The following is a 26,131-nucleotide window of genomic DNA, read 5'->3' as shown; positions in this document are numbered from 1 at the left end:
TTAAAGGGCGACTGGGATTTTTAGGGGACCCAATCGCCAAATCCTATGTGAGGAGAATCATCGTCTAACACTCTTTTAGTTCGGGCGCCACTGTAGAGACCTTAGGTATATTTTGGGAAGCTGAAAAGAAGAAAAATTAACAACGCCTTGAGGCCCATCTTCTTTTTTTTTTTTTTTTTTTTTTTTTCCCTTTCCTTTCTCCTCTTAACTACTTTGGGCCATTTATTATTAAATTTATTTTGTCCCAATTTTTCTTCCAGGCCTTTTAACTCGTATAAAACAATACCAAGTTCCTTTTACTCTTCTCTGGAAACCGAAATTGTGTCCTTTCTATATACTACCTTTCCTTCGCACCTAAGCTTGATTTTTCGCCCATCGGTGTAGAAAGACTGAACGCGTGCAAAACATGACATCTATCTACTTTATCTGTCTGTCTGTCCGATCCTTGTATGTTTTGATGGGTGCTTTAAGTATAAGCGTTAATCTTAAATATAATTTCCTTTAAATCACCCTTTTTAACATTATTTAGACAAGTATAATTTTTTGAAGCATGGCTGCCCCGATGTTTGCTGTTATTGTTGCAGGCAGATTGGTAATGCCATGAATAACTTTTTTCCACTGCTATTATGTTGTTCTAATTTATTTATATCAGTGGCATTTAAATTTAAGTAACCTGTATTATATTTCGTTTAACCTTTAATAAAGTTTTCATCTTATATTGATTTCTTAACATTATTTAGACAAGTATAATTTTTTGAAGCATGGCTGCCCCGATGTTTGCTGTTATTGTTGCAGGCAGATTGGTAATGCCATGAATAACTTTTTTCCACTGCTATTATGTTGTTTTAATTTATTTATATCAGTGGCATTTAAATTTAAGTAACCTGTATTATATTTCGTTTAACCTTTAATAAAGTTTTCATCTTATATTGATTTCTTAAATTCTTTTCTGCAAATGATTTAAATGGATTTTTTTATTTCTTTATGAATTCTCTCGTAGTTTCCAGGCAGTTGATATATGCCTTTTTACTTGTAATATTTCATATGTACTTAAAAATGTTATTAATAATGAAAGATGCATTATTTTTAATTTTTTATCAGATTCGCGAAATGTATTAGAAATTAGTCGTGGGAGTTTTTACACTTTTCATAAAGCGAAATTGAAACTTTTTCAGTAGTCACGCCTTTATTTTAATAAAAATCGATGTGTTTTAATAGAAGTGGATATTTTCAAATCCTTACTTTATTAAAAAAGGTTATTTATTCTTTGCCTATAATGTGAAACTTAACTTTTCCTTTAAAGTTCTTAATTAGCATCTCTATCAGATATTTTTAGAGTGCATTAATTTATATTGCATTTAATACATTTTTGAAAAATTCAAATTATGTGGATATATTTATATGCAGTACAAATGTAGTTATAAACAGAGATTAAAATTGTCCCCATTCTAATCTGTGAAGAAGAAAAGCATCACAAGTAATGAACAACTTGCATAACAAATGTTATCTATCTTGGAACAAGTTGTATTCCTTATATGAGGTATCACTGTAATCTAATTATCTGACATTCTAAAAAGAAAGACTTCGTTATTCTCGTTTTTGAATTTTGCCTTGCAAATATTGCAACTTTCTTCTTTCACATTGGGAAGAGAAAGTCTCCAGAAGCTTGTTTTAATGAAGTCAAAATGGGAATCTGATATCTTTTAGCATTAATATGATTTTATTTAATGCAAAGTAAAATGTTAAATAAAAATTTAGTTTTCTGTAAATTATTCTCTTGATTTCCTCTTATTCATTAGAGTATTTTCTGAAAGAGAATGCAGGTTTAAAAATTTAAAAAAAAAAAAAAAAAAAAAAAATGCATGAAAGCCTTAAGTTTGTTTTAGAATTTTCATTAAGTCTTGATTTAAAAAAAAAACAGTTGCATGTTTATTATTAGTAAAAGTTATTTATACTGTGCTTATAATGTTAAACTTTTCCTTTGAAGTTCTTCATTAGCATCTCTATCAGATATTTTTAGAGTGCATTAATTTATATTGCATTCAATACATTTTTGAAAAAATTCAGATTATGTGGATACATTTATATACAGTACGAATGTAGTTATAAACAGAGATTAAAATTGTCCCCATTCTAATCTGTGAAGAAGAAAAGCATCATATGTAATGAACAACTTGCATAACAAATGTTATCTTATCTTGGAACAGGTTGTATTCTTTATATGAGGTATCGCTATAATCTAATTCTCTGATTTAAAAACTGACAAAATTAAATATGTTATTTAGAGACTCAAGTAATACACAGTGCATCTGCAAAGTTCCAGGGCTTAATTTATATAGTAATTTTGATATGTAGAATCTACATTCCTTGCAATGCTGTATTCTATAGTATAATTTATGAATGCATTTGGAAAAATATTGATTGTTTCCTCTTCCATTTCATTCTGTTTTCAAATTTTTGAAAACTGGTGATTAATCTAAAACACTTTAAGAACAGAAAGTAATCCTATCCTTATGGCAATTTCAACATTCATATTCCACCACACATTATATTATGAAAATCATTACTTTTATCATATTCTCATACCTTAAAGTTTTGATCATTTTTACTGTTATAGCCTGTATATGTGTTATAAATACCTATATACAGTATTGTTGTAAGACTATAAATTATAATTAAGTAAAATAAATCATTTGTTTCTTTGGTTGATCTTTGGATTATGGTAACTTGGCGAAAATTTGGCGACCAACTCTGCTACAGCAACCCTCTTTTTTTTTTTTTTTTTTTTTTGGGGGGGGGGGCCGCCATTTTGTTTTCACGAAGTAAAGACATGTTTCTTTTCTTTTTATTTACCGAACACTTTTTCCAACAATCTACTAGCCGAATTACACTTATGCTAGAAATTTTATGTAACAAAACTGCTTAATCATGACAAATATTAACTGAAAAACTGGGAAAAAGTGCACAATCGCAAACTCCTTGCGCGTTTTTCAGAATAGCAAATACACATAAACCATTTACACGTCGACTTATTTTTACTTAAAAAAACATCCCAGAATTGCACAAAAATGGCATTGCACACACTCTTAACTTTATCCATCTACACTGCTACTTTCTCATAAATTACAAAAATTTGCTCAAAAATGCAAAAAAATTCTGTGAATCTTTAAACTTGGTAAAAAGCACATATATGAAATTACCTGATCGTGAAAAAGTATATACCCTTTCCAAGGATGAACATTTCCACGTATAAAATAAATAAAATATCCAAAAACTTTTTTTTACCTCTAAATTATCTATTATATTATAAACGTCACCAACGAATTCATACCACAAACATTACAAATGGTTACAAATACTTAGTGTCAAATATTTAAATTATTTCCATGCACGTTTACTTCAACTGAAACGTATACCAAATTCCTACAAACATAAAATTCACAAAATAACTATCATTTAATTAAGATATAATTAAATTCAAAAACGCTACTTAAAATATAAATAAGCACATACATTAAATTAATAAAAATTAGCTTACAATCCTAATTACTTTAAACTAAATCATTGCTAATAACAATTTTCCAATAATACCATATTACTTTATTTACTCCTTACATTTAGAACAATGCATAAAAATAATATCCTCAAATAATTAAAAATACTAACTTACCTAATCTTCTTCAGAATCTTGATTACGTGGTGGATACACTTTTCTAATTCATTCAATAAAATTATTGAAAGATTTTTTCTGCGAATTTTTCCTCCATACTTCCTCCGCTAAATAAAAACCAAAATTCTCTTTATCACAATGCCTAAATACCCATTTCGAATTCACTTTAGTTAGGGCCATGGGATCAAAAAATCAACCAACACTGTTTCACATAAGACAGAATAAAGCTAAATACAAAATTTCCAGATTCCCCCCCTTTTCCGATTAAAGAACTATAATTCGTCCATTAATGTCACATGACATATCTCATGATCTCTCATTTCCCTCACACAAAATAATGCGTAATCGGAACTGAGTACTTCTCACATTATCACCAAAGTCCTAGGTAGTAACCTTTATCGTCTCCAAAATGTCTCCAAACTACCAGTTACCATATTCCAAAGATCAGCCGTTTCTTTTAGAAAAAAAAAAAAAAGTGTCTTATTGTATATTTAAAAGTGTCTTATTGTATATTATGTTGATTTTTAGGTCCAAACAGATTTTCAAAGCATTGATGCCACAAAATTTGTGACTCATATTCTTGATGCTGATAGCATCAACCATATTGTTGTTTTTTTGACTGGATCTCAACCATTTCCTGATGGTGTTGGAGGTTCAGGTATGGTTAGAATTATCCGTTTTAAATGGAAATTTTTTAAACATTATAATTTCTTTTTAGCATTTTATGCCATTTTTAAACAGGTGACAGTAAAATGCATGACTCTTTGGTATTAAACTGACTAGAAAGCTCAAGTAATTAGAATATTTTTTTTTAAAAATCGCTCTCTATCTGGAAAAGTAAGCAAATAAGGATACTTTATGATTTCATTATCTACATCGCTTCCCGAAGTGACTTATTTTTCACCAAAGTAATACATAAATGGCAACAGCCTTTTAAAAATAGTGGTACTCTTAAAAATTCCATTAAAAGTCCTACATTTTTCAAGAAATCCTTACTTTGGGAGGGGAAGGGTTTGGCCTCTGTATGCATCAGTCTGCTTTTGCTTAAAAAAATTCAGAATATGCAAAGTTTGTTTGTTTAAGAAGAGCAACTTCATAGAAGGCAAATTTTTCCATTTTCTGCAATTGGAAAAACTACCCTGTTTCTGAAAAAATGCAGCAATATCTCTTTTATCTATTGGCAGACTTCACAGTCTCATTAAAACTCCTTACAAGCAAAAGAAATATGTTCAATACAAAAGCAAATGCTAATCGAAAAAATTACTGTCAAATTTGAAGACAAAAATCTTTGTTCGACTGCTCTGCTCTAAGTATATTTAAGTCACATAAATATGTTTTGACAACATTTTGAATTGCTTATTTTATTGACATAGTCTGTTACCTCATGAATACTTTTCAAGGGTATTTAATAATCAGGAAGAACCCTGACGACACCTATAAAGCATGCACAGGACACTATCACCAAACTAACATCATAAAATCTTCACCATAGTTTTATGTAAACAACCCTGTTTCCTTCTCCATAAGATGGTTTAGTTTTTGTAAAAGAATAAAAATTAATTTCTATTTATCTGTTTTTTCTTCAATTTTGAAAAAATTATTAAAGTTTTGGACTTTCTACAGAACACCATGCTGTGAAGTATTTTGAAATTTACAAGATCAGGGCATCAAACAAAGCATGCATAAATGGGTATGAAATGTAGTTTTATTTGAAAATGAATAAACAATGGACATTTAATGTGAAAAATCATTATAAGCGATAAGTTTTTTTATATACTATACCTTTAACATGTATTTTTTGATAACTTAATAAACAATGATCTGTTCCTTTAAACTTTTCCTGGAATGAGTGGCATAAATTTAGTAGCATCTTATTTATTTTCATGGCTTCATGAGATTTCATAACTGGAAAAGATGGTTTTAATTTTCGTATAATTTCAGACTTACAAAATAAGTCAGCTAATCTGTCTGAATTTTTCTTTCTCCAAAATCCTACATAATGGGGTGTAATCTAGGCTTTTAATATCAAATAATGTTACTGTTTTTGTAACTTTAGACCAAAAATTTATTTTTTCTATTCATGTGGCTTTTCTGCCGTGCATTGCATTTTTTATATGCTCGGCTATCTGGAATTCTCACTCGTTTGCATTCTGCATTTTATGAACTTTTATTCTATTATGCTCACTTAAAGCATTATAAGGTGAATCATAGTTTGAAATTATTTCTATGTAATATCTTTCATAACTCATACATGTTTTTCCAAGAAATTTGATTCAAAAATAATTTAGTACTGACTTGTTAAAGCAGTTTACTCATTTAGTTCCCTAAACAAGCAAATTTAATCACCCATCCTATACTATGCAAATTTCAAATGTTGTCAAAGGCTTATGCTAGGGCCAACTTTAACAAGGAAATACCATCATTTTATTCCCATTAAATAGTCATAGTTTGCATTTATAGGGATAATATTTATTCTCATGCGATATGGTAAAATATCACAAGTTCTTGCTTTGTTAAAAAATTAATAAGACTTTTTAAAAAGCAACAGTTTAGAATAGTTTCTCCTTTCCTCCCATTAGTACCTCCCACCAGCCAAGTGTTTGGTTTTAAAATTCCTTATTTCTCAAAGCTGCCATGACAGAGATGTGGTTGGGTTGTTTTTTTTTTTTTTTTTTTTTTTATTATTTATTTATTTTTGCAACACCAAAATTAAAGGCATTACTAAAAGTATTCTGGTATGTGTGTATACACACAGATAGATAGGTGTGTGTGCATATATAATTAAATTTAACAAATATATACATATAAAATGAAAAGAAAAATTAATATGTATAATAAAAACCCAAATATATAAAGTCAAATTGATTGTAAGGTGCTCTCTTTTGTTCCCATTTTCTAAAAGATACTGAAATTCAATCTGCATGAGCTGCCATGTTGCCTGACAGCATGACAAGTTTTTCTAATAGATTTGTTGCATGACAAGTTGGGATGATGTTGCTGTACGTGTAATTACTTTGTAATTTTTATCATTGTGTGTTGTTAAGCTAATCAGAAAGATTAAATAGATGACACTATTTATGTTTAGTAGCAGATCTTGTTCAGTTTTGCCCAAAATAAAATTGGCAAAGTTTGGATGAGTGCTATTAATTTAGACCTAATTTTGAAGTGAATGAGTAATATAAAATGAGGCTTGATAAGAGACAAATATGAGCATTGAATTTATAAAAATGATGATAATTCTGTGTTATAAATTAAAAGTAACCAATATCCGAAAAATTCTTAAACTGTTAAAAAATTATGAAAAGTAGCACACTTATTGGCTCTGACTCCAAATTAATCTTTATTTTTACAACTCTGTTTCATCAAACAACATCAATCCTCATTTTAAATCAAGAATAATCTTTATTTTGTTTTCAGAAAATGTAAACAACTCTTTAGAACAATATCATTAATAATCTTTTGTTGCCATTCCAAGAACAACAAAAATTGAATAATCTTTGTGTTGTCATTCTGAAAACAACAAAAAACAAATAAAACGATATTAACTCCCTTCCCAGTAACCAAGTTACGGTAGAGCATAATATTACCTTTAAAATACACTATTTCCAATATATATATATATATATATATATATATATATATATATATATATATATATTACTGATACATATAAATGCTAGTCCCAAAATCGTACAGGGGTTTTTATTGTCTGCCCTACATGCGACTGTTTTGCAGGAAACTAGTTAATTTTAGGAGGTAAGTCTGTTGGAGGTTTGACAAGTTGTCTCGTTGATGTTGTTGGTTGCTTCGTAGTAATATCTGGTGTTTGCAAGAAATATGCAGGCTTTAATCTATCAATAGACTCTGTAACATCTTTGTGATTAATTTTTACTGTAAAATATTTTTCTTTTCTGTCAGCCATTTGAAAAGGACCATCGTAAGGGGGTTCTAATTGCTTTTTAACTCTGTCTTCACGAGTAAACACATGTGATGTTGTTTTCAAATCTTTAGGGACGGATGTTTTTTGGACATATTTATCAGATACTGTTCTTGGTCCAATTTTTTGGATTGGACCAAGAACAAAGATTCGTTTTTTGGTGCATTTTTTAAATATCGCCAATAAAAATTAATAAGGACTAAGAATGTTCTGAGTTCTTGAATGGTTGTTCGAAGCTTGTAATTAACAAAAGTTTGGACTTTGTCACTTTAAGGTCGTGATCCTTGAGGAGTAATTAAATAACCCTGTGTGCCAAAGATGGATTTGGAAACACTAATGCGGAGTCCATAGACATTTAATCTCTCAAGCACAAGCTTCAAATGAATTTTGTGTTGTTCTTCACTAGCAGATGCTATCAGAATGTCATCTAAGTATGGAAAAGCGAAATTTAGACCAGAAAGAACTGTGTTTATAAATCTTTGGAACGTTGCTGGTGCATTCTTCAAACCAAAACTCATAACATTAAATTCATATAATCCAAAAGGCGTAATCATAGCAGTTTTACATCTGTCTTCTTCGGCAATGGGCACTTGATAGTAGGCTTTAAATAAATCTGTTTTGGAATAAATATTCGTACCTTTTAAAATATGATGGAAGTCCTCTATCCTAGGAATAGGATATTGGGTTCTAACTGTGATACTAAATAGTTAAATTTTGTTTCTTCCGAAATAATTCCATTTATCTTAAACTGAGCCTCAACTTGAAAAAACCATATTTCTGTGCGATCCAACCAAAATGGAGAAATTTTGACACTTGCCTTACGCAGTTCGTGCGCAGGATCCATTACAGTTTTATCATCCTCAGACGTATTTATTTTAAAATCGAAAGTCCAAGTCACCAATTATTGACTCTGACTCCAAATTAATCTTTATTTTTACAACTCTGTTTCATCAAACAATGTCAATTCATGTTTTAAATCAAAAATAATCTTTATTTCATTATTAGCAAATGTAAACAACTCTCTAGAACAATATCATTAATAATCTTTTGTTGCCATTCCAAGGACAACAAAAATTGAATAATCTTTTTGTTGCCATCCTGAAAACAGCAAAAAACAAATAAAAGGATATTAATTAGTATTTGAAGTTTCTGTATAAGTTCAAGCCACAACACACTTACAGGTTTTAGGTTTGTAACAGAACATCTACAAAATAAAACCTTCAAGTACTTACTTTAAAAAGTAATAGAAGTAATGGTACCTACTGATTAGTTGCATTTCCATTGAAAAGTTTCAAATTCTTGGGTGAAAGAAGTTTGTTTAATTATTTGTACTGAACATAAGTACTGTTCTGCTCGTGAGTTATAATAAAAATAACTATTTTATAAGACTTAGTACTTACTAGTTATAATGTTTTAACTGCACCGGCTGCAACCATGAGCATGAAAATACATACACATTCAGATTGATTTATTGATGAAATAGGGTGAATGAAACATGCTGTAGGGATTTTTTTCTATTCTTATTTTTTCACTGTGTTCAGTACTCAACATATTTTTGTTACTAACATTGCACATCAATGCAAATCTTCATGGTTTTTCTGCAAATATGAAATAAAGGCCTAATGATAGGATCAACCCAAACATGAGAACTTATCCTGCTTTGAAAAAAAATTCCCTCTTTCCGAAGAAGAACAAACTCTTATGTGACCTCCTTTACCTGCAGCACATAACAGTTCTTCTGGATGATCCTAAATGTTTTGGCAGAATGCCAACCAAGGTGGTGTTTGGTGTAGTTGAATTGTAACAGGTCAAATTTTCTTGTTAGTATTTTTTTCCCAAGAAACATCTCCATTGGCCCTTCAGTAACCCTTAACTGTTTCTTATCTGTAATTTTTTGGCTATTCAATTAATAAAGTCAAACGAAAGCTTACAGAATTTACTTCTACGGAACAAGATATTTCTAACCATCTTTCAAGAATTCGGTGCCCACCACCATGCGAGCAGTAATAACACTGAACTCTGGTAGGTTGACTTGTTCAAATCCCTGCAAATATGTTGACTGCTTAGTAGTTTTCATGTTTTCCCATTTGCGTACTGTGAATCGCTGTGATTGATATAGTGGTTACTGAAGCTGAATGCTTTATGATTGGGGCTGGGTATAAATCCTGAAAAGTAAGTGTATATTGTCTGTGTGGCATGAGTGCCCTTAAATACTGATAAACCAAAATCCTTCTTGAGAATTTTTATGGAAAAGAAGAAGAATGAAAGACCATCAGATATATTCTTTGGGGGTATTTTTTATTAATTCATTAATGACCAAATTATTACTTTTTCTCCCTTGTTGAAATTTTATGAATAATGGAATTTCTGAGTTGTATTGGTTAGAATCAACTGAAACAAAAAAGTTCCCCCTTCCCCCTCCATATTTTGTTTTTTCACAGAAGGATGACCTATAAATAGCAATCGCTGGCCAAAAAAGCAAACAAAATCATTTAAAAAAAAAAGAGTTCATTATTTAAAATATTTAGTTTTTACAATGATACTTACTGAAATAGGTAGTAGAGGAAAAAACACTGCATTTTTTGCAATAAATGAAAGGGTAGCTTTTGCAAGAAATATACTGACATCGTCTTCATTTAGACTGTTTTTCCAGAAAATATCTCTTCTGATCAAGTCTTACACCATCTAGCATTCGTGCAATGTAAGTGGAGGGAAAACTAAGTGATCTGTCTACCTTTCTACCTTTTAAAATGTGGTATTTTTCCGTTTCGCTAGCGCAAATCTCGCCAAGCACAGTTTATTGGCGACAACACACAGTATACACATAAAAAATGTAGACAAAGTTAGTTCCAAGAAATTTTATTTGAATTTTTATTTTTTTAACATCATTTAAAATTTTGTAAAAAAGCCAATAAATTTTTAAAAAGACAGTTTAAGAATTTACTATGCTTTCATGGTAAAATATCCTGATTCGCCAGTTCATGTCACATGACCCAAGTGATCTCATCTTGGAGTAAATTACGCTACAAAAATCTAATTCTCTCAGTAATTACCTACATTAATTTCAAGTTAAATCTTAATTTGGAATACAAGTTTAAATGCAAGAATTATTTCAATTCTTACGAATAGCTTACTCGGAAATTATGTAAAACCGGAGTGCTTTACTTCGCTAGTGCATTCTCATTAGAATTGATGAATTTAACCATTGACTTTGCGGAAATTATGTAGAACCGGAGTGCTTTACTTCGCTAGTGCATTCTCGTTAGAATTGATAAATTTAACCATTGACTTTGCCTTTTCTATATTTTCGCCATCGTGTGAGCAGTGTGATTGCATCCTAATTGACTTAATTACTGCCCGCGAATGGCCTTAGGGCATAAAATTGAAATATCTGGTAAAAATTCTATGCAACTGTATGCCAGTATTGGAAGAAACAATCAATCCGATAAGAAATGGCTGCAACTTGTTTTGAAAATAAGACGTAAAAGGTTACCAGTGAGGATATTCCATTCGTCATTGGTTCTACCATTATTGGTGACTTTAATCGCCTGCGCTGGCAAAACGGAAAAGTACCTAAAATGTTTCTCTAAGTTTTAAGTAGATCATTGCAATCTTATGTTAAATCTTTTGATATATTTATATAGATTGTGGTGAAGAGTTTTTCAGTAACATATCTCGCTGATTGTCTGTGCAAGCAACACTTGGAAGTTTTTCTGCTGTTATCTTACCTGGAAATAAAAGTATACAAAATGGAAAAAAAAAACTTACTTTGAATCTGCAACACGGGACTTTTTATTTATTTATTTATTTTCAATATCCTTTCTATTTCTTCTTTTGTTAGTTTATTCACTTCCATAAAAATCTTTTAGTACAATGTAAGTTTTGATTGACATAATACATCTATGAACAAAGTTAACTAAATGTTATCTGCTGGTCCAAGATTTCTTGCATGTTTTATAATGTATACAAATAAATTGGGATATTAAATTATATAGTCTGTGTTTATACTTTACATTATAAAATCTGTATGTATTTTTCAATAATAGGGGGGGGGAGAAGCCCGCTTTTAAAATTGGAAAGGATTGCTCTCCAGGCTCACTCAATTGCTAAACTCGATCTTAGTTTAGTTCATAATTTTGGTTTATCAGACTTTTATGATATTTGTAGAAGTAACATAAATGCTAGTCACAAACAAACATTAACTAGAACTTTTTATATTTTTCCTAATATTTAAAGATATTTTGTAACCAAAATGTAATTAATGATTCACATGATTCTCTTTAAAAAGGATTTAATATTGTAGTTGCTGTGTAAATATAAAATACCAAAATATTATTTCTTAAATGAATCCAGAATAACTTCTCATGTTCCATTTGTATGATGAAATGAGTGAGTACTTTCAGGAAAAACTAAATATTTCAAAAGGCATATTTCTCTTAATGGTTGGTTCCATTTCTACCCTTGAAAGTCACTCTTATTTTTTAATCTTGATCCACTTGTTATTTTCCTAGCTGTTTTGAGCTTTCTTAATGTTCATGATTCATCTTGTTTGAATGCATTTTCTATGTGCTGTTTCTTTTTCATCAGTAACAAAGAATGTGATTTAGCATCGGAAACTGTGTTAAAAGATATGGAAAATGATCTTATAAATCATTTTAATCATCATTCATCTTTTAGTGGAAAATCAAAAACCTTGCTGAATGATTACCTACAGTAAATGTGAAGGAAAGTAAAACTCTGAAGTCAGCAAACTCAATGGAAGAGGCTGTTGTACTATTATTAACAGCAGATGTAAGATCTTACTGATCTCACTGATAATTCTGGAAACATTTTGAAGGTTTATTTTTTTTATAAACAATAGGATAACCAAGTTTTTCTTTTTAAGACTATTATAATAGAAATTGTTACAAATTGGTAATTGTTCAAAAACCTGAGAAACCTATTAAAAACTGTGAACTATTGCAAACAAAGTCATGCATATAATTTCTGTTTATCTTAAATGTTTGTCCAACTTTTCTTTTTACATATTTTAGTTTAAAATACTGGAGGTTTTTTTAATATAATTTTTTTATTATAATATTTCAGTATAATAAAAATTAATGCATAAAATAAACATTTTGAAACTAATTCTTTAATGAAATTTTTTCCTCTTTAGTTTATTTCAGTTGGCCTGATCCTAATGCCGCACCTTCTTGGCAGCTGTTGGGTTTCATTACAAATGCGAAACCCAGTGCCATTTTCCGAATTTCTAAGCTTAAACCAGGTAAATATGAGGCTGTCTGTCTGAAGTGAGATTTATGATGAGCTATTGAAAATACTATAACAATGAAGATATGAGTTATCATTTTGTGTATGTTTGCTAAATTGTAGTTCTTATGAAATGGCACATTATTTTGGCATGTGTATACAAGATTATGATTTGTGTGTATGTTTATATCAAAAAATGAGTCAAAATAAAAATCCAACATGAGATTTAGAAAAAAGACAGTTTTAGTGGTTTATGCAGCAAATTTGGAAATATTTTTATTTTTGCTAATTTTGTTCAAGGTCTTTGTCAAAATGACAAATAATAATTAAACTTTTTTTTTAAATAGACATTGAACAATGGTACTAACATTATATTGGCAAAATACTAAGCTCGGTGGCTCAACAGCCCTAGTGGACCATGGCCTGCAGTGCCCCAAAATCTGCTTTCTTGACCTTGGGCCCCGGGGGGGGGGCATCAATATATGCACTAGGCAAGTGGTCAGCTTGTCGCAGCCCCCTCCCCGATGTTTAGTCCACAAGTGAACTTGGTACTCATTTTATCAGCCCGTGAAAGGATGAAAGGCTGAGTCAACATTGCCCAGCCTGGGGATTCAATCCCAGATTATTATTATTATAACTTAATTTAATGTAAACTAAAGAAAAATAAATTAAGAAAATTTTATAAGTTTTAAGAGAAAAATTTTCCAAATGGGATAAAACTTGAAAATAAATGACAGCCTAGTCTTATTAACTTATTTATTGAATTTTTCTTTCACTGCATAAGTAAAAATATGTATACTGTTATTCAAATGATTATAAACTTCTTTTGATTTCTTATTACAGTTTGACATTTGATAAAGTTTGTGATCTTTAAGAAATATTACTAAATTACCTTCATAACAGATTGTAGATGCTTATCAGTCAATCGTTTTTTTTTTTTTTTTTCCATTAATTTTCAAATGTGAAAGAAAGCTCTTCATATATAGTAAGTGTATTCCTGGGCAAAGTGATTATTCTTAGTGCAAAAATTCGTAACTTAGCTTATTTATTTTTCAACAAGTTTGAAAAAGTTAATGAAATCTGCACCTTCAAAATTTTTAATAAGATTTATATCACACTGTAAATTAATTAGCTCCATTTATATACATTTTTGGTGTGTTATTTTTATTTGTTTTTAAGAGTAATGAAAATAATGCAATCTCAGACTTTAAATAACTAAAATGATGAAATCTTTGCAACACTGTATTTGCAACAAATTGAAATTTATTTGCGGGCCGTATAAAATTGCTTCAGCTAGCCGCTTGCAGGCTGTCAGTTTGAGACTACTGACATTGAATAAAACTCTATTCATTTCAAGGGAGATCTGGCATAGATCCACCCTTGAAAAGGAATTTTCTATAATGGTGTAGCTAACAAAGATTGCAGTCTGGCCTGGGTGACATTTTTAATGTGAAATATAATTTAATAGAAGTTGGTCATATGGATCATTGGAGCAGAAAGAATTGCCATTCATTTGATCACAGCAAAGCTCACCAGATTTATCTGCCTAAGGAGAAGAACACCTTCATTGGGAACTTCAGTTCTCCGTGAAGAGCTTAGAAACTGGTAAATGGCTTATATTTACATTATAAAAGGAGCACTGCCTCATATTCATAGCTTGCACACATGGATGACATGTTACATGCCATATAATACACATATATTAAACCACAAAAACATCCATGCACCCAGCTCATTCTTTGACATTTGATTCAGGTTAATCTACCATTAGGTAGCCATCTTATCTACTAGATCATTAGAGAGGGGAAGAATCATAAGATGCTGAATTGTCTTTACATATGATATTGAACTGAGAAGAGAATTACTTTTGCATTGGACACAGCAGTTAAAAAATTCACAAGATTTTCAACAATTTCATGTCCTTGCTGTGCCTTCCAACAAAACTTTTGAATGAAAAATGTGAATATCAATTTAGGATTGTCGTGATCACTGTTCCTTATTTCAAAGGAAGAATTTTTCACTGAGAGGGGAATGTGTAAGAGTTTTATTTCTTTGAAACACAAAATCGAGGTGAAAGGACAGTTATTTTGAACTGTCCGTCCACCAGTTTATTCTAAAAAAAAAAAAAAAAAAAATCCTCAAAATGTAGAACAAAATTTGAGGCTATCATGGACAATTTTATTAACAGAAAAACAAGTAAAATTATGCTTCAAAATATTGGAATTAAAGTCATATTTAAAAAATGAATGCAGAGTTTCCCTTTATGTCCTGTTATATTGTTTTGACATTTATAGATTGTTTGGTGTGCATTGAAAGAGATAGCAAAAGCTCTGGCTCCACCATTTCTTTCTGCCATCTGTTGAGCAAAACAGTATAAAATATAAAAAGGCTAAAATTAAAAGTATTAAAATGTTGTGAAAAAATGGATTGGAATTAATGCTGTCAATTATAGAAGATGCTTTTTTGGAAATATGAAAAGGAAATTCACAGTATTAATTGAGGAAGCTTTGTGAATAACTTTCACAGAATTAAAATCTAAATTATGGTTAGGTGAGCTACTATCACTAGCTATAAAAGAGTTGTTTAATTTGTCCTTTTCAAATATAGGATTTGTATTCTTTGGTGTGAATTTTTACAGCAATTGTAGTTTCACAAAATTAAAAACACTTCTCATTTTCATAGTGTATAAAAAGATGGCCGGCTTATATACACTGCTCGACATTGAAAATGCAACACCAAGAAGGAGTGGTCAGAAATTTATGCAAATTTTAGAGTAGACGCACGTCACTGAGTTATGCGAATGATGTGAAATGCGCAGCTCTCCGATGCATGTGAAGTAAGATATAAGGGAAGGAATGTGCAGAATGGGCAATATTCATGTCGTTGTTTCTGCCAGACGAATTATTGAAGAAAGCTGGTTTTTGTCCCGGAGGATACGTGTAATAGGAAAGAATGCCAGGCTGCCATCAACGAAGGCACTTTCAGCAGATAGACCATTTTATGAGAGATATGGTGATCAGACTGAGAAGGGCGGATTGGTCCTTACATCAAATCGCAGCTGATACCCACATGGATGCGAGCACAGTGCATCAGCTATGGCGAACATGGTTGGAAAAAGGAAATGTGGAAAAAAAGATGTGTGCAGGTGCAGCCAGAGTGGCATCAGCATATGTGGATCGACGCATCCGCCAACAAGCTGTGTTGGTCCCACAAGTCACTTGTACTGCGATTCTGCAGCATGTGCAAGATACCTTGGATGTTCCCGGGTCAACCTGAACCATTTCGTGTCGATTGGTTGAACATGGCCTGCACTAACGACGTCCGTTAAGAAAATTGCCATTGATCCCACAGCATAGACGGACTGGAGCGATGTGGATGACAGAATGGCGAAACGTCGTGTTCTCAGATGAGTCATGCTTCTGTTTATCCAGTGACAGTCACCGCATACGTGTGTGGCGTCGATGTGGAGACAGATCTAATCCGGCAGTAACTGTGGAACACCCCACCGCGCGACAATGGGGCATAATGGTTTGGGGAGCTATTGCCTACTATTCCAGGTCACCTCTAATTCGTATTCAGGGCACTATGATGGCAAAACGATGCTTGGATAATGTACTGTAGCCGATGGCAATCCCCTACCTTCAGGGGCTGCCTAATGCAATTTTTCAGCAGGATAACACACAGTGCTCACATCTGCCAACATGCTCTACAAGGCATACAAATGCTTCCCTGGCCACCGTACTCTACTGACCTGTCACCAATTGAACATGTGTGGGATGTGATTGGACGCTGTTTGCAGACTCTGCCTGTGCCTTGTTCAGACGACGAACTGTGGCAAATGGTTGAAAGGGAATGAAGAGCCTTCTCTCAGAACACCATCCGCACTCTTATTGACTCTATGCCTAGACGTATTTCTTCGTGCTTCGTTGTCCATGGTGGTCCTATATCCTACAAAGCTTACACCATTCTCGCTCTGTATTCTGACTAATTATTTTGAAATTAAGATCACTTATTGCTGCTTGCTGTCTCTGCCTTTTTTCTCCAAATTTCATCACTTTCTGACCACTCCTTCTTGGTGTTGCATTTTCAATGTCTAGCAGTATACATGTAAAGGCTAATTTAGGATAGTATTGGCACTGCAGGCCACACAGTGTGTGTTTCACCAATACAGTAGTATTCTAGTCATCTGAATTACTTATTAATCTTTCTAGTCAAATAAAATTAAACTTGTTATTAATTTAGTTATATACTTTTAGAAAAAGAGTTTTATTCAATATCTTATTTATAAATATGTTTATATATTCATAAAGGGTAATAAAAGTTAAAAACATGTATGAGATAATACTATATGTACGTGAGACAATATTAATGCCCTAGACAGTTTCTCCTAAGATAGAAAAATCTTTTTTTTAATTTTTTTAGAAAAATTTCTTATTATAATAATTGCTTTAAATTCAATCCTCTGCAACTCAAGTGCAGTAATTGTTTAATTAAATGTAGTCCTGTATTCTTTACGTTATGTGTGTGTATATATAAATACATAAAGAAACCTAATATGAGACTAAAAATTAAAAACAAAATTTTTATACCTGTCCTGCACTATATCTGCAGGATTGAAGTATAATAAACTTAGAGCATTTAAACTCGAAAGTAAATTGGAGTCACAGCAAGGCAGTTCCTCAATAATATTAATAATTGCAAGTATGTATAAGAGGTTTAACACAATATCTAGACAAATAAGAATTCATAGTAGTACAAATTCGATAAATAAAGCTCATTTTTAGCTGATTAAAGCTCAGCTTTGATTTTATTATCTAAAAAAAATCTCTAAAGAGTTTTCCCTTTTTTTTTTTTTTTTTTTTTTGTATTAAAAGTTTAGTTTGGCATAATCAGGAAGGACCACCCAATCTTTTAGGCTTGTTTAAATGACAATTTGGCTTAAAGTGTTTTTGTACTGCTCTTTATTTGTATTTGCTTTTGAATTTCAGATTTGCATATAATGATTTTAGACCAGTTTGGTTTATATGAATGATCATTTTATATAACGTAATGTAAGGTTTTTATGATTTTTTGAGTTGTCAATTTGACACTATGTTATGTTTTATTCTTTTTTCCAAATGTTTTGAAGGCATGTATGAAAAATCCTGGTGCATTTAAAATTTGATTTTTCGGTTTTATATGAATTATATATTTTTATGATTTTTTGAGTTGTCAATTTGACACTATGTTATGTTTTATTCTTTTTTCCAAATGTTTCGAAGGCATGTATGAAAAATCCTGGTGCATTTAAAATTTGATTTTTCGGTTTTATATGAATTTTCATGCCTGAAATGAAAATTTAATTGATTCTTTGGTTGGTTTTTGATCTCAAATGAATGTTAATTGACTTTATAAAACTTTTGCTCATTTCCCCGTGATGAGTGCTGAATTGGTTTCAGTAAAAGGAGATAAATTTTTAAATTTTATAATCTTGTATATTTTTTCCCTTTTCCCTTTTGCTTTTTTTTTTTTTTTTTTTTTTTTTTTATCAAATTTATACATATTGTTGTGTTTTTCTCTTCCTGACACCAGTTGTTACGTTATTTTCTTCCTTCACATTCGTACAGGGGTTTGTAGATTTGGAGTGAATAACGACGACACTTAATGAAGTATCGAAACATACTTTATTAGCCAGTATTGTCAGGACAGCTCCAAAACACTTTTACAGTCGTCGAAGATCTACTATAAACACGCTGGCACAATCAGCGACACAGCCTTACACTGTCAAGCAATAATGGTGGAGACAGCTTCCTGCAAAGCACCTGACTCTGCTTTCCAGAGTACAGCTCCCGACTCTGCTTGGTCGTTCTCGGAACTCCACGTACTCTCGAGACTCTCCACACTACAATTTGTGATGCACTCAACAACACACGAGCACAGCTCCTGACTCTTCAGTTCAGTCATTCCCAGAGCTCAACACGCTCTCTTGATGATGCACTAAAAGACCCCTTCGGTGTACTCGATGACCCACTCGGCACTCGTTGCCCAGCTGTTAACTCGATCACCTCTGCACGGCTCGCTAGATGAGGCACACTCTCTGAGACACACTCACACTAACTGACTGCGGACAAGCAGGGTTTATATAGCTTTCAGCTTGTGTTCGAGAACATTCTGGGCTAAACCGGTAAGAATTCATTCCGGAAGGATCTCCATCCGTCCATGTCATATCGCCAATTTTGTCGCCAGATGGACAATTTCTCACCAAATGTGGCAGCCCTGCCTTCCCTTGCCATTTTATGGCAACCCTAAAACTGCTTGGGAAGCTATCTTACCACGCCTGTACATTTCGTAACAATATGAATTCTTATTTTATTTTTGATTTGTCTAGATATTGTGTTAAACCTCTTATACGCAGTTACAATTATTAATACTGTTGAGAAATTACCTTGCTGTGGCTCCAACCTCTTATACGCAGTTACAATTATTAATACTGTTGAGAAATTACCTTGCTGTGGCTCCAATTGACTTTTGACTTTAACTGATTTTGAATATCAGTTTTAAATCCTACATAAATGAAAATTACCATAAATAGAGATGAATCTTATTCTAGCAAGTAATAATAAATTTACTCAATGTGTTTGAAAAAAACTTATATATATATATATATATTGTAGCAGTCATCCTGTATATTATTTATGTAATAAAATTCCCTTTTTTTCTTTCTATTTATGCAATAAAGCCAAAAAAAATCAAAAAAGGAACTTAAAGTGATATTAACACAACATATAAAATAGACTAGATAGAAGAATGTCTATATGCATTATTAGCATAAATCTAGGTAGGCAAGACCAGTTGCATAAAAAGTCATTAAACTGCAATATAGTACCAAGAAGATTTGCCTTTTAAAAATTTGTGAAAGGCTAGAAATAAAAATTTTTAAAAAAAAAAGGTTTCTGTATCAATTACCTACTACATGACATTAGAAGAAAAAGCTTTGTTAACTTACCGAAGAAAAGGCCAAAAAACTTATAAGACTAGCTTGTTTCAAAGTCTCGGATCAGGACTTTGTTGGTTCCAGATTTTAGATAGACAGTTTAAATCTAGTAAGATGACGAGTAAAAATTACCAAAAAAAATTCATTATTAATATTTCATTAAGAAATATTTTTCGGAATCACCTCTATGTAAAATTATCGAAGCCAGAGTGACAATATTTTCTGAATTTAAAGTCGTACTATTCATAATTCATTTGATTGATTGATGGCTGAAGCATAGTCATCACTGTATAAGACTTAAATTGTATGATTTTCACTCATCATTTCTTTTGATATTCCTTCAATCAGAAAATTTTGCTCTTTCTTACAATGTCTGAAAATCTTCAGATTCACTGCATTCATCATCATCATAAAAGTTAGTAGTTGGCTGTAACTTATATCAGGCATTTTTGAAAATATCTTCAGACACGTCTCTTACGATCTTGTAATGTCCCACACCTCAGATTTTGTACTGAAATATTTCTAGAATTATTGAATGGTCTTACTTCAGGATTGGTTTTTAAAAACTACTTTATGTGTGCATTTCAGTGCATAAAAAATTATGAAATCCATTAGCTAGTTGACAAATGTGCAATTTCAGGGAAATAATAAAATGGAATAGAAGTCATTTAGTAAGTGGAACAAAACGGTAAGTTGCTTCTAATCAGAAAGTTAAAGGAGGCGTGCAGTTTGCTATGGGATGTGAAGTTAAATCTAATTATTTTTTTTTCAACTATCATGCCAACAAAAGAAATCCCATTCTAAATGAGTATGTCTTGGAGCATCAGTTATTATTTAGGTCAGATAGAAAAATGCTAACCTTCCCAACCACTTAAGGGCTAAAGTGTGGCTGGGGCAGACATCAATACAATGCATTATCACTGGCTGTGGTGTGATTCCCTATTCAGCAAATGTTTGAAAGTGGCATACAAGAATCATGATTAATTAGTCAGGAGAAAAATACTTTTTATGGCGAACCTGGCTTTTTTTTTTATGCCCCAGACTTTGTAAAGAAAAAAAATAAATGTTTTAAGTGGATCGGATATTGGATGGTCAGATTTCGGGCATTGTACTGTGTCACTAATTAAATAGGTTTTTATTTAAATTAAGCAGATTATAAAGTGGAAAAAATATATACTTTAAGGACTGCATTTATTGCATTTTAATTACTTAGCTTAATCAAACAGATTAAATCTGAAAGTTAAATATCACATACATTACTAAATGGCAACACAATGCTTTCATATCACTGAGCTTAATAATAAAAAATTCATTAAATTTCTCTAAAATGTAATCCCCCCCATAATGCAAGGAATGTACATGCATGTAGATTCTTCATTAATTAATACCAGATAAATTTTAAATTGCATAATATTTAAAACGAAAGACTTCAAATCACTCCTTCTTCCTTTGCCTAATAGTGGTAGTTGTGACAAAAATGTTTTTATTGCAAAGACTTTAACAAAGATTGGGTCTTAATTTAAAAAAAAAAAAAAAAAAAAAAAAAAGCATAACCAAGTTAGTGTAGTCATTAAATTTAATTTTGTTAAACGAGAATGCAGTTTGGAATTATATATTTTTAGTAACAAGCTTTTAGCTTATTACTAAAAATGTATAACTGTAAAGGATTTATCTAAATTGTAGATTAACCCTTTGACTACAAATTTAAAAAAGGAAAAAAAAAAGTAATGGCATTTGATAGGAAAATATTTAATGCCAACTGGGTAACAAAAAATGAAACATGCACAACTGGTTTGATTCTACAAACAAGATTCTACATATGTTACAGTGAGTTTCTTAGTACTTTTTAACCTAGCAGTAAATTTTTAACTTTTATTGGGACATATATGTTCAAAGCATTAAAAATATATTGTTCTGTAATTCATGTTTTGACTTCTAAGTTATAAATAGAATATCTTCCTTTTAATTGTAATTTTTTCCTTTCCATAGAGCAAAACTTGACGACACCATTTGGAGAACGACCTATATCACATGTTGCTCAGATTGGCATTTCAGTTGAACCTTTGGCACAGTTAGAGTTGCAAACTCCTATTTCTGCAAGTACTCCATCAAATGCAACAACATTTATGGAATTTTCCAATAAAATGCTCGAAAACTTTGTAAATTTCATATGTTCCTTTGCAGTAACACCAAATCAGATTTTGCCTAATCGAACTGAGAATTTTGTTCCCCTAAGTGCTGTCCAACAGTGGTATGAAAACTTTCAAAGGCGACTCCAGCAAAATCCAAACTTTTGGAAAAGTTGATTTTTGTAATTTCACAGTCACCTCGTTTTCAGCTGTAATCAAAGTGGTTGTGTATCCATACATTTTTCCTCCTCTCTGATAAATCTAATGTTTAAAAAAAATAAAATTCTTTTTTTGTGGCTATCATATGTGATTTTATTACAGCATTCCCAGATATGAGAAGTACTATACATTTTTACCTTTAAAATTCTAAAGCAGTATGCTTCTAAATTTAAAAAAAAAAAAAAAAAAGGTCTAGGATTTTTATATTTGATAGCATTTATAAGTAAAAAAATGAACTGATAGTGTTCAGAGTATTTTTTCTATGCATATAATGTGTTCGAGATCTGCATGTTCAGAGAAATGGTTGGTCTTTTATATAAATTTCATATTTGAAAATTGCATTCTTTTTTCTAAAGATGTCCAGGTAATGATGTAAATTATTTCATAACTTCTTAAGTCTTGAAAGCTACCAGTACATGCAAATAATGGTACATGCAAATAATTTTCTGTTATTGAAAAATCAGTCAAGTACCTAGAATTCAAGAAGGGAGAAAAGATGACTTATTATATCAAGTAAGGTTAATGAACATATACATTTTAGCTTATAATCCTGTAATAATCTTTAGGTGTCTTGTATCTCCTAGGCAATTACTTAAATACAATTTTTATACTGACCAGGTTTGTAGTAATAAGCTTAGTTAACCTTTTCAGGATGTGCATGTTGTACATAGCATTTAAATTTATGCTTAGGATGGATGTACCACAAATGAATTTTTAGATAGAACATTTAATTAGTATCATATTTTGCCATTGCATGTAGCCCTATGTCTGGTATAGTGGAATTTATAAAGACTGGAGAATGTTGACCTTTATTCCATTGCAGTATATTTTATTTTGGAATCAATGCATTGTGTAAATAAACAGAGCTTGCTATTAAGTGTGTTAGCATATATAAACACATGCTCTAGACCTGAAAATTTTTGTTTTTTATTTTCGGTGTGGTTATTGATTTATATGTTTTATTCATTCCTCTTAGTTTGGCTAGCCTTGAGGTGAATATTTCGTGTATTTTTTTTTTCTTGAAATGGCAAGGAAAGTATAATGATAAAATTTTCTGATTAATTCTGACAACTACTTGAATGTTCCTCTCATAATGTTAAAAAAATTGGAGCAGTTGGACCACAAATTTAATTTATGTAATTTTTTTTTCCAAAATTAGGCTTAACCGTAGATTGCCTGTCCTAACAAGGCAGTGCATCCTGTTAGCATGCCATCTCAAGAGAGCAGTTCAGTAACTGAGGTGCCCATCATGAAAGGGTTAACTATATAAATGATAGATTTTTGAAACATATCATTTTGCTGTTTCTAAACATTATATATTTCTATAAGGTGTACTGTATAATCATCTGTGTCATGAAAATCTGTATGTTATGTCTGCTTTCAATATTTTGGTGAAATATTTATCATTTATGTTAAAATGTAAAATTATGTGAAATTTGATTGTAACAGATTAGGCATTAATGTAAATTTGTCAGTGTAGTTTGCATTAACACATATATTTCATTCAAGTACCATATTATTTCTATTCCCCTTCTTTTTATCAACTCAAAATAAGCTAAGATTTTCAAAATACATTTTTTATCTCTAATTTAATGTTCAAACACTCTGATTTTAAATTTTCAGTTGTTTTACCTTAATACCTACACTATTTAATATTGATTATTGTACAGTGTTAAAATCAGAAACATACTTATGATATTTTAACTTTCATTTGATTTAGTTTTCACAATACATTTTCATTCGTTTGCTGTTTTTAAAAAATTATATTTCGCTACAAGATTTCCAAGTAACGATAGGCCTTATTGGAATTGTTGGATTTATAAAATATCAGGCTAGTGTGAATGAAATATCTGGAACATGAGTGTCATTTAAAATATCTGTAATATATGTGTAATGAGCCTTTGTAGATACAAATTTTATGAGAATACAAACTTGATAGGGGAAATCTTAGAATTGTGTTACTGAAACATCAAGTGCAGCACAGCATGTACTTTTGCTTTCAGAGAATCTTTTCACTGTCCACATGATAAAAATCATTAATAATCCATTGGAGATAAGGTTGGATTAATCAGTTACAGGAACTTGAGAACTGTCTGGCTAAAGAAGCAGAACCTGAGAAGAATTTTGCAGAATAAACTGTGATGCTTTTGAAGTTATTATATTTATGTAATCGTGAGAAAGTCTGTCAGCACAATTCATTACTAAGATACAACTGTCAGTGGCTTTAGTCTTTCTTGAGGCCACTAATGAGTTGAGAAAGCTGGGAAAATGTGGGAAGTAAGGTATATTCATATTCTAGTGTATAGAATATGCAATTTTCTATGGGAATATTGTGGAAGGGAATGACTTTTAATTTTTGTAGAATAGTTGTGTCTGAATTTTTGGTGAATTTTCTTCAGTATTGCATAAAATGGGCTATTCATTCACTAATCACAACAGTATTTGATTATTTGTGACTGTGATGTGTCCTTATTTGATGGTAATTAATAAACATGAATCATGAACTTCAGCCTGTGTAATGTTAGTAAATATACTCCTTTCCCATTTCCAGAGAAAGTCAGCTTTTGCAGAATTTTTGAGTAATGTATTTGCAGCCATTGAAGAAATTATTTTATTGCATTTGTAGAATTTTAAAAACAGCAATAATTCTACATTCAGGTGTGTCTTCCCAAAAGCAATGTTAATGATTTGGCCTAAAGCTTGCAGAATGTCTTAAATTTAAAATCTTAAAAAACATTTTTTTTTATGTCTTTCGTATTTTCTCCAAAATTGACTGCACAGCATTTATCATATTTAATGTAATGTATTGGACTTATACATAGTGTAATGTTCTTGGTCAATGATTACTCCATTCTGTCTTGAGATTTATGTACTAAAATATGATAAAATATGAATAGTTCATCCATACCAGTCTAAGATCTAACTGAATTAAGTCTTAAAATGTAGTAAAAATTCTTTTAAAAATCATCATCTAAATTTATTGCAATTATAAGCAAATGTACTGAAGTACGTTTCAAAATGTATGCCTCTTTATATAACTTTTCATTTATATTTGGTATTATCGAATCTGCATATGGCGAATTTTATATACTAAGCGTTTTGCTTATGTCTAACAAACATATATATATATATATATATATACCATTTAACTTTTCAAATGTTTCCTAAGATGTTAAATGATTGGAAATTTTAAAAATAAGGATAAATGATAGAGACATGAACTCTAATACTATTCATCTTCCATGAATGAATCAGATTATTTATATATTTCAAAGAAATATATTTTTCCAAAATTGATTAATTTAAAACATTTGACAAATTATGACAGAGCTTTATTTAGAGAAAAAGTCGTCTAAAATATGTAGAAAAGCCACGATTTTCTACATATTTTGGATGCAGAAAAGCAATGTAATTTCAAAATATGTAGAAAAGCCATGCTTTTCGCATATTTTGAAAAAAACTTAAACAATCATAGGAACAGTAAATTAATTTTATGCCTGTGCAAATCCTCAACTTGCAAGTGGCATTTCAGCAGTTTTATCATTCAGTTGATTCTTATATGAGAATAATTATAATTCTGGCATAAGACTTATTAGTCTTTAAATTTTTTGACAGTACTAAAATGATAAGAAATATTTTTACACTAAAATGTAAAAATATGTCAATGTGTAGGAAATTTCATTATTTTGTGAGATTAAATACTGTGAGCATAGTAACATAATCATTTATTTGAATATAATGTAGGCCTTCTTGTTTCTATGGGTATTCTAGTCTATATACTTGACAGCATTCAGTCTGTTAAATTGAATTTGTGTTAAAATGTATTCCACTTCTAATGCACATTTATTTTACATAATGAAACATCAATTGTGATTTGCTGTTTTTAGGAATTTAAAGAATTAGGAATTCTTTCCACGTGGTTTTGTTTTCTTGTGATAACACAAATAGGTTTCCCA

General features: G+C 30.8%; 1 protein-coding gene across 2 annotated transcripts; it reads left to right on the top strand.

Annotated features, from left to right (window-relative positions):
- The first annotated feature begins 421 nt into the window (after window positions 1-421).
- LOC118185855 (protein OPI10 homolog) lies at window positions 422-22,256 on the top strand. Of its 2 annotated transcripts, none has more exons than XM_035355769.2 (4): window positions 422-592; window positions 4,199-4,328; window positions 12,763-12,870; window positions 21,817-22,256. In XM_035355769.2, the coding sequence occupies exons 1-4, from the start codon at window positions 551-553 to the stop codon at window positions 22,131-22,133; spliced, it is 597 nt and encodes a 198-aa protein (XP_035211660.1). In that variant the 5' UTR covers window positions 422-550; the 3' UTR covers window positions 22,134-22,256. The 2 variants fall into 2 exon arrangements, with proteins under 2 accessions (XP_035211660.1, XP_035211661.1); XM_035355770.2 differs by lacking the exon at window positions 422-592 and adding an exon at window positions 651-803.
- Window positions 22,257-26,131: the final 3,875 nt, after the last annotated feature.

The sequence above is a fragment of the Stegodyphus dumicola genome, chromosome 7 (genome assembly GCF_044657685.1).
Source record: "Stegodyphus dumicola isolate Sdum_Otavi_A_Nest chromosome 7, ASM4465768v1".
Taxonomy (NCBI): domain Eukaryota; kingdom Metazoa; phylum Arthropoda; class Arachnida; order Araneae; family Eresidae; genus Stegodyphus; species Stegodyphus dumicola.
This window is presented reverse-complemented; position numbering and strand designations above follow the sequence as displayed.

Excerpts from the sequence above, each read along its gene's own strand:
- LOC118185855 (XM_035355769.2), top strand. The coding sequence starts at position 551 with ATGGCTGCCCCGATGTTTGCTGTTATTGTTGCAGGCAGATTG. Across the intron at positions 4,329-12,762 it reads TGATGGTGTTGGAGGTTCAG|TTTATTTCAGTTGGCCTGAT; the intron begins GTATGGTTAGAA and ends TTTCCTCTTTAG. Across the intron at positions 12,871-21,816 it reads AATTTCTAAGCTTAAACCAG|AGCAAAACTTGACGACACCA; the intron begins GTAAATATGAGG and ends TCCTTTCCATAG.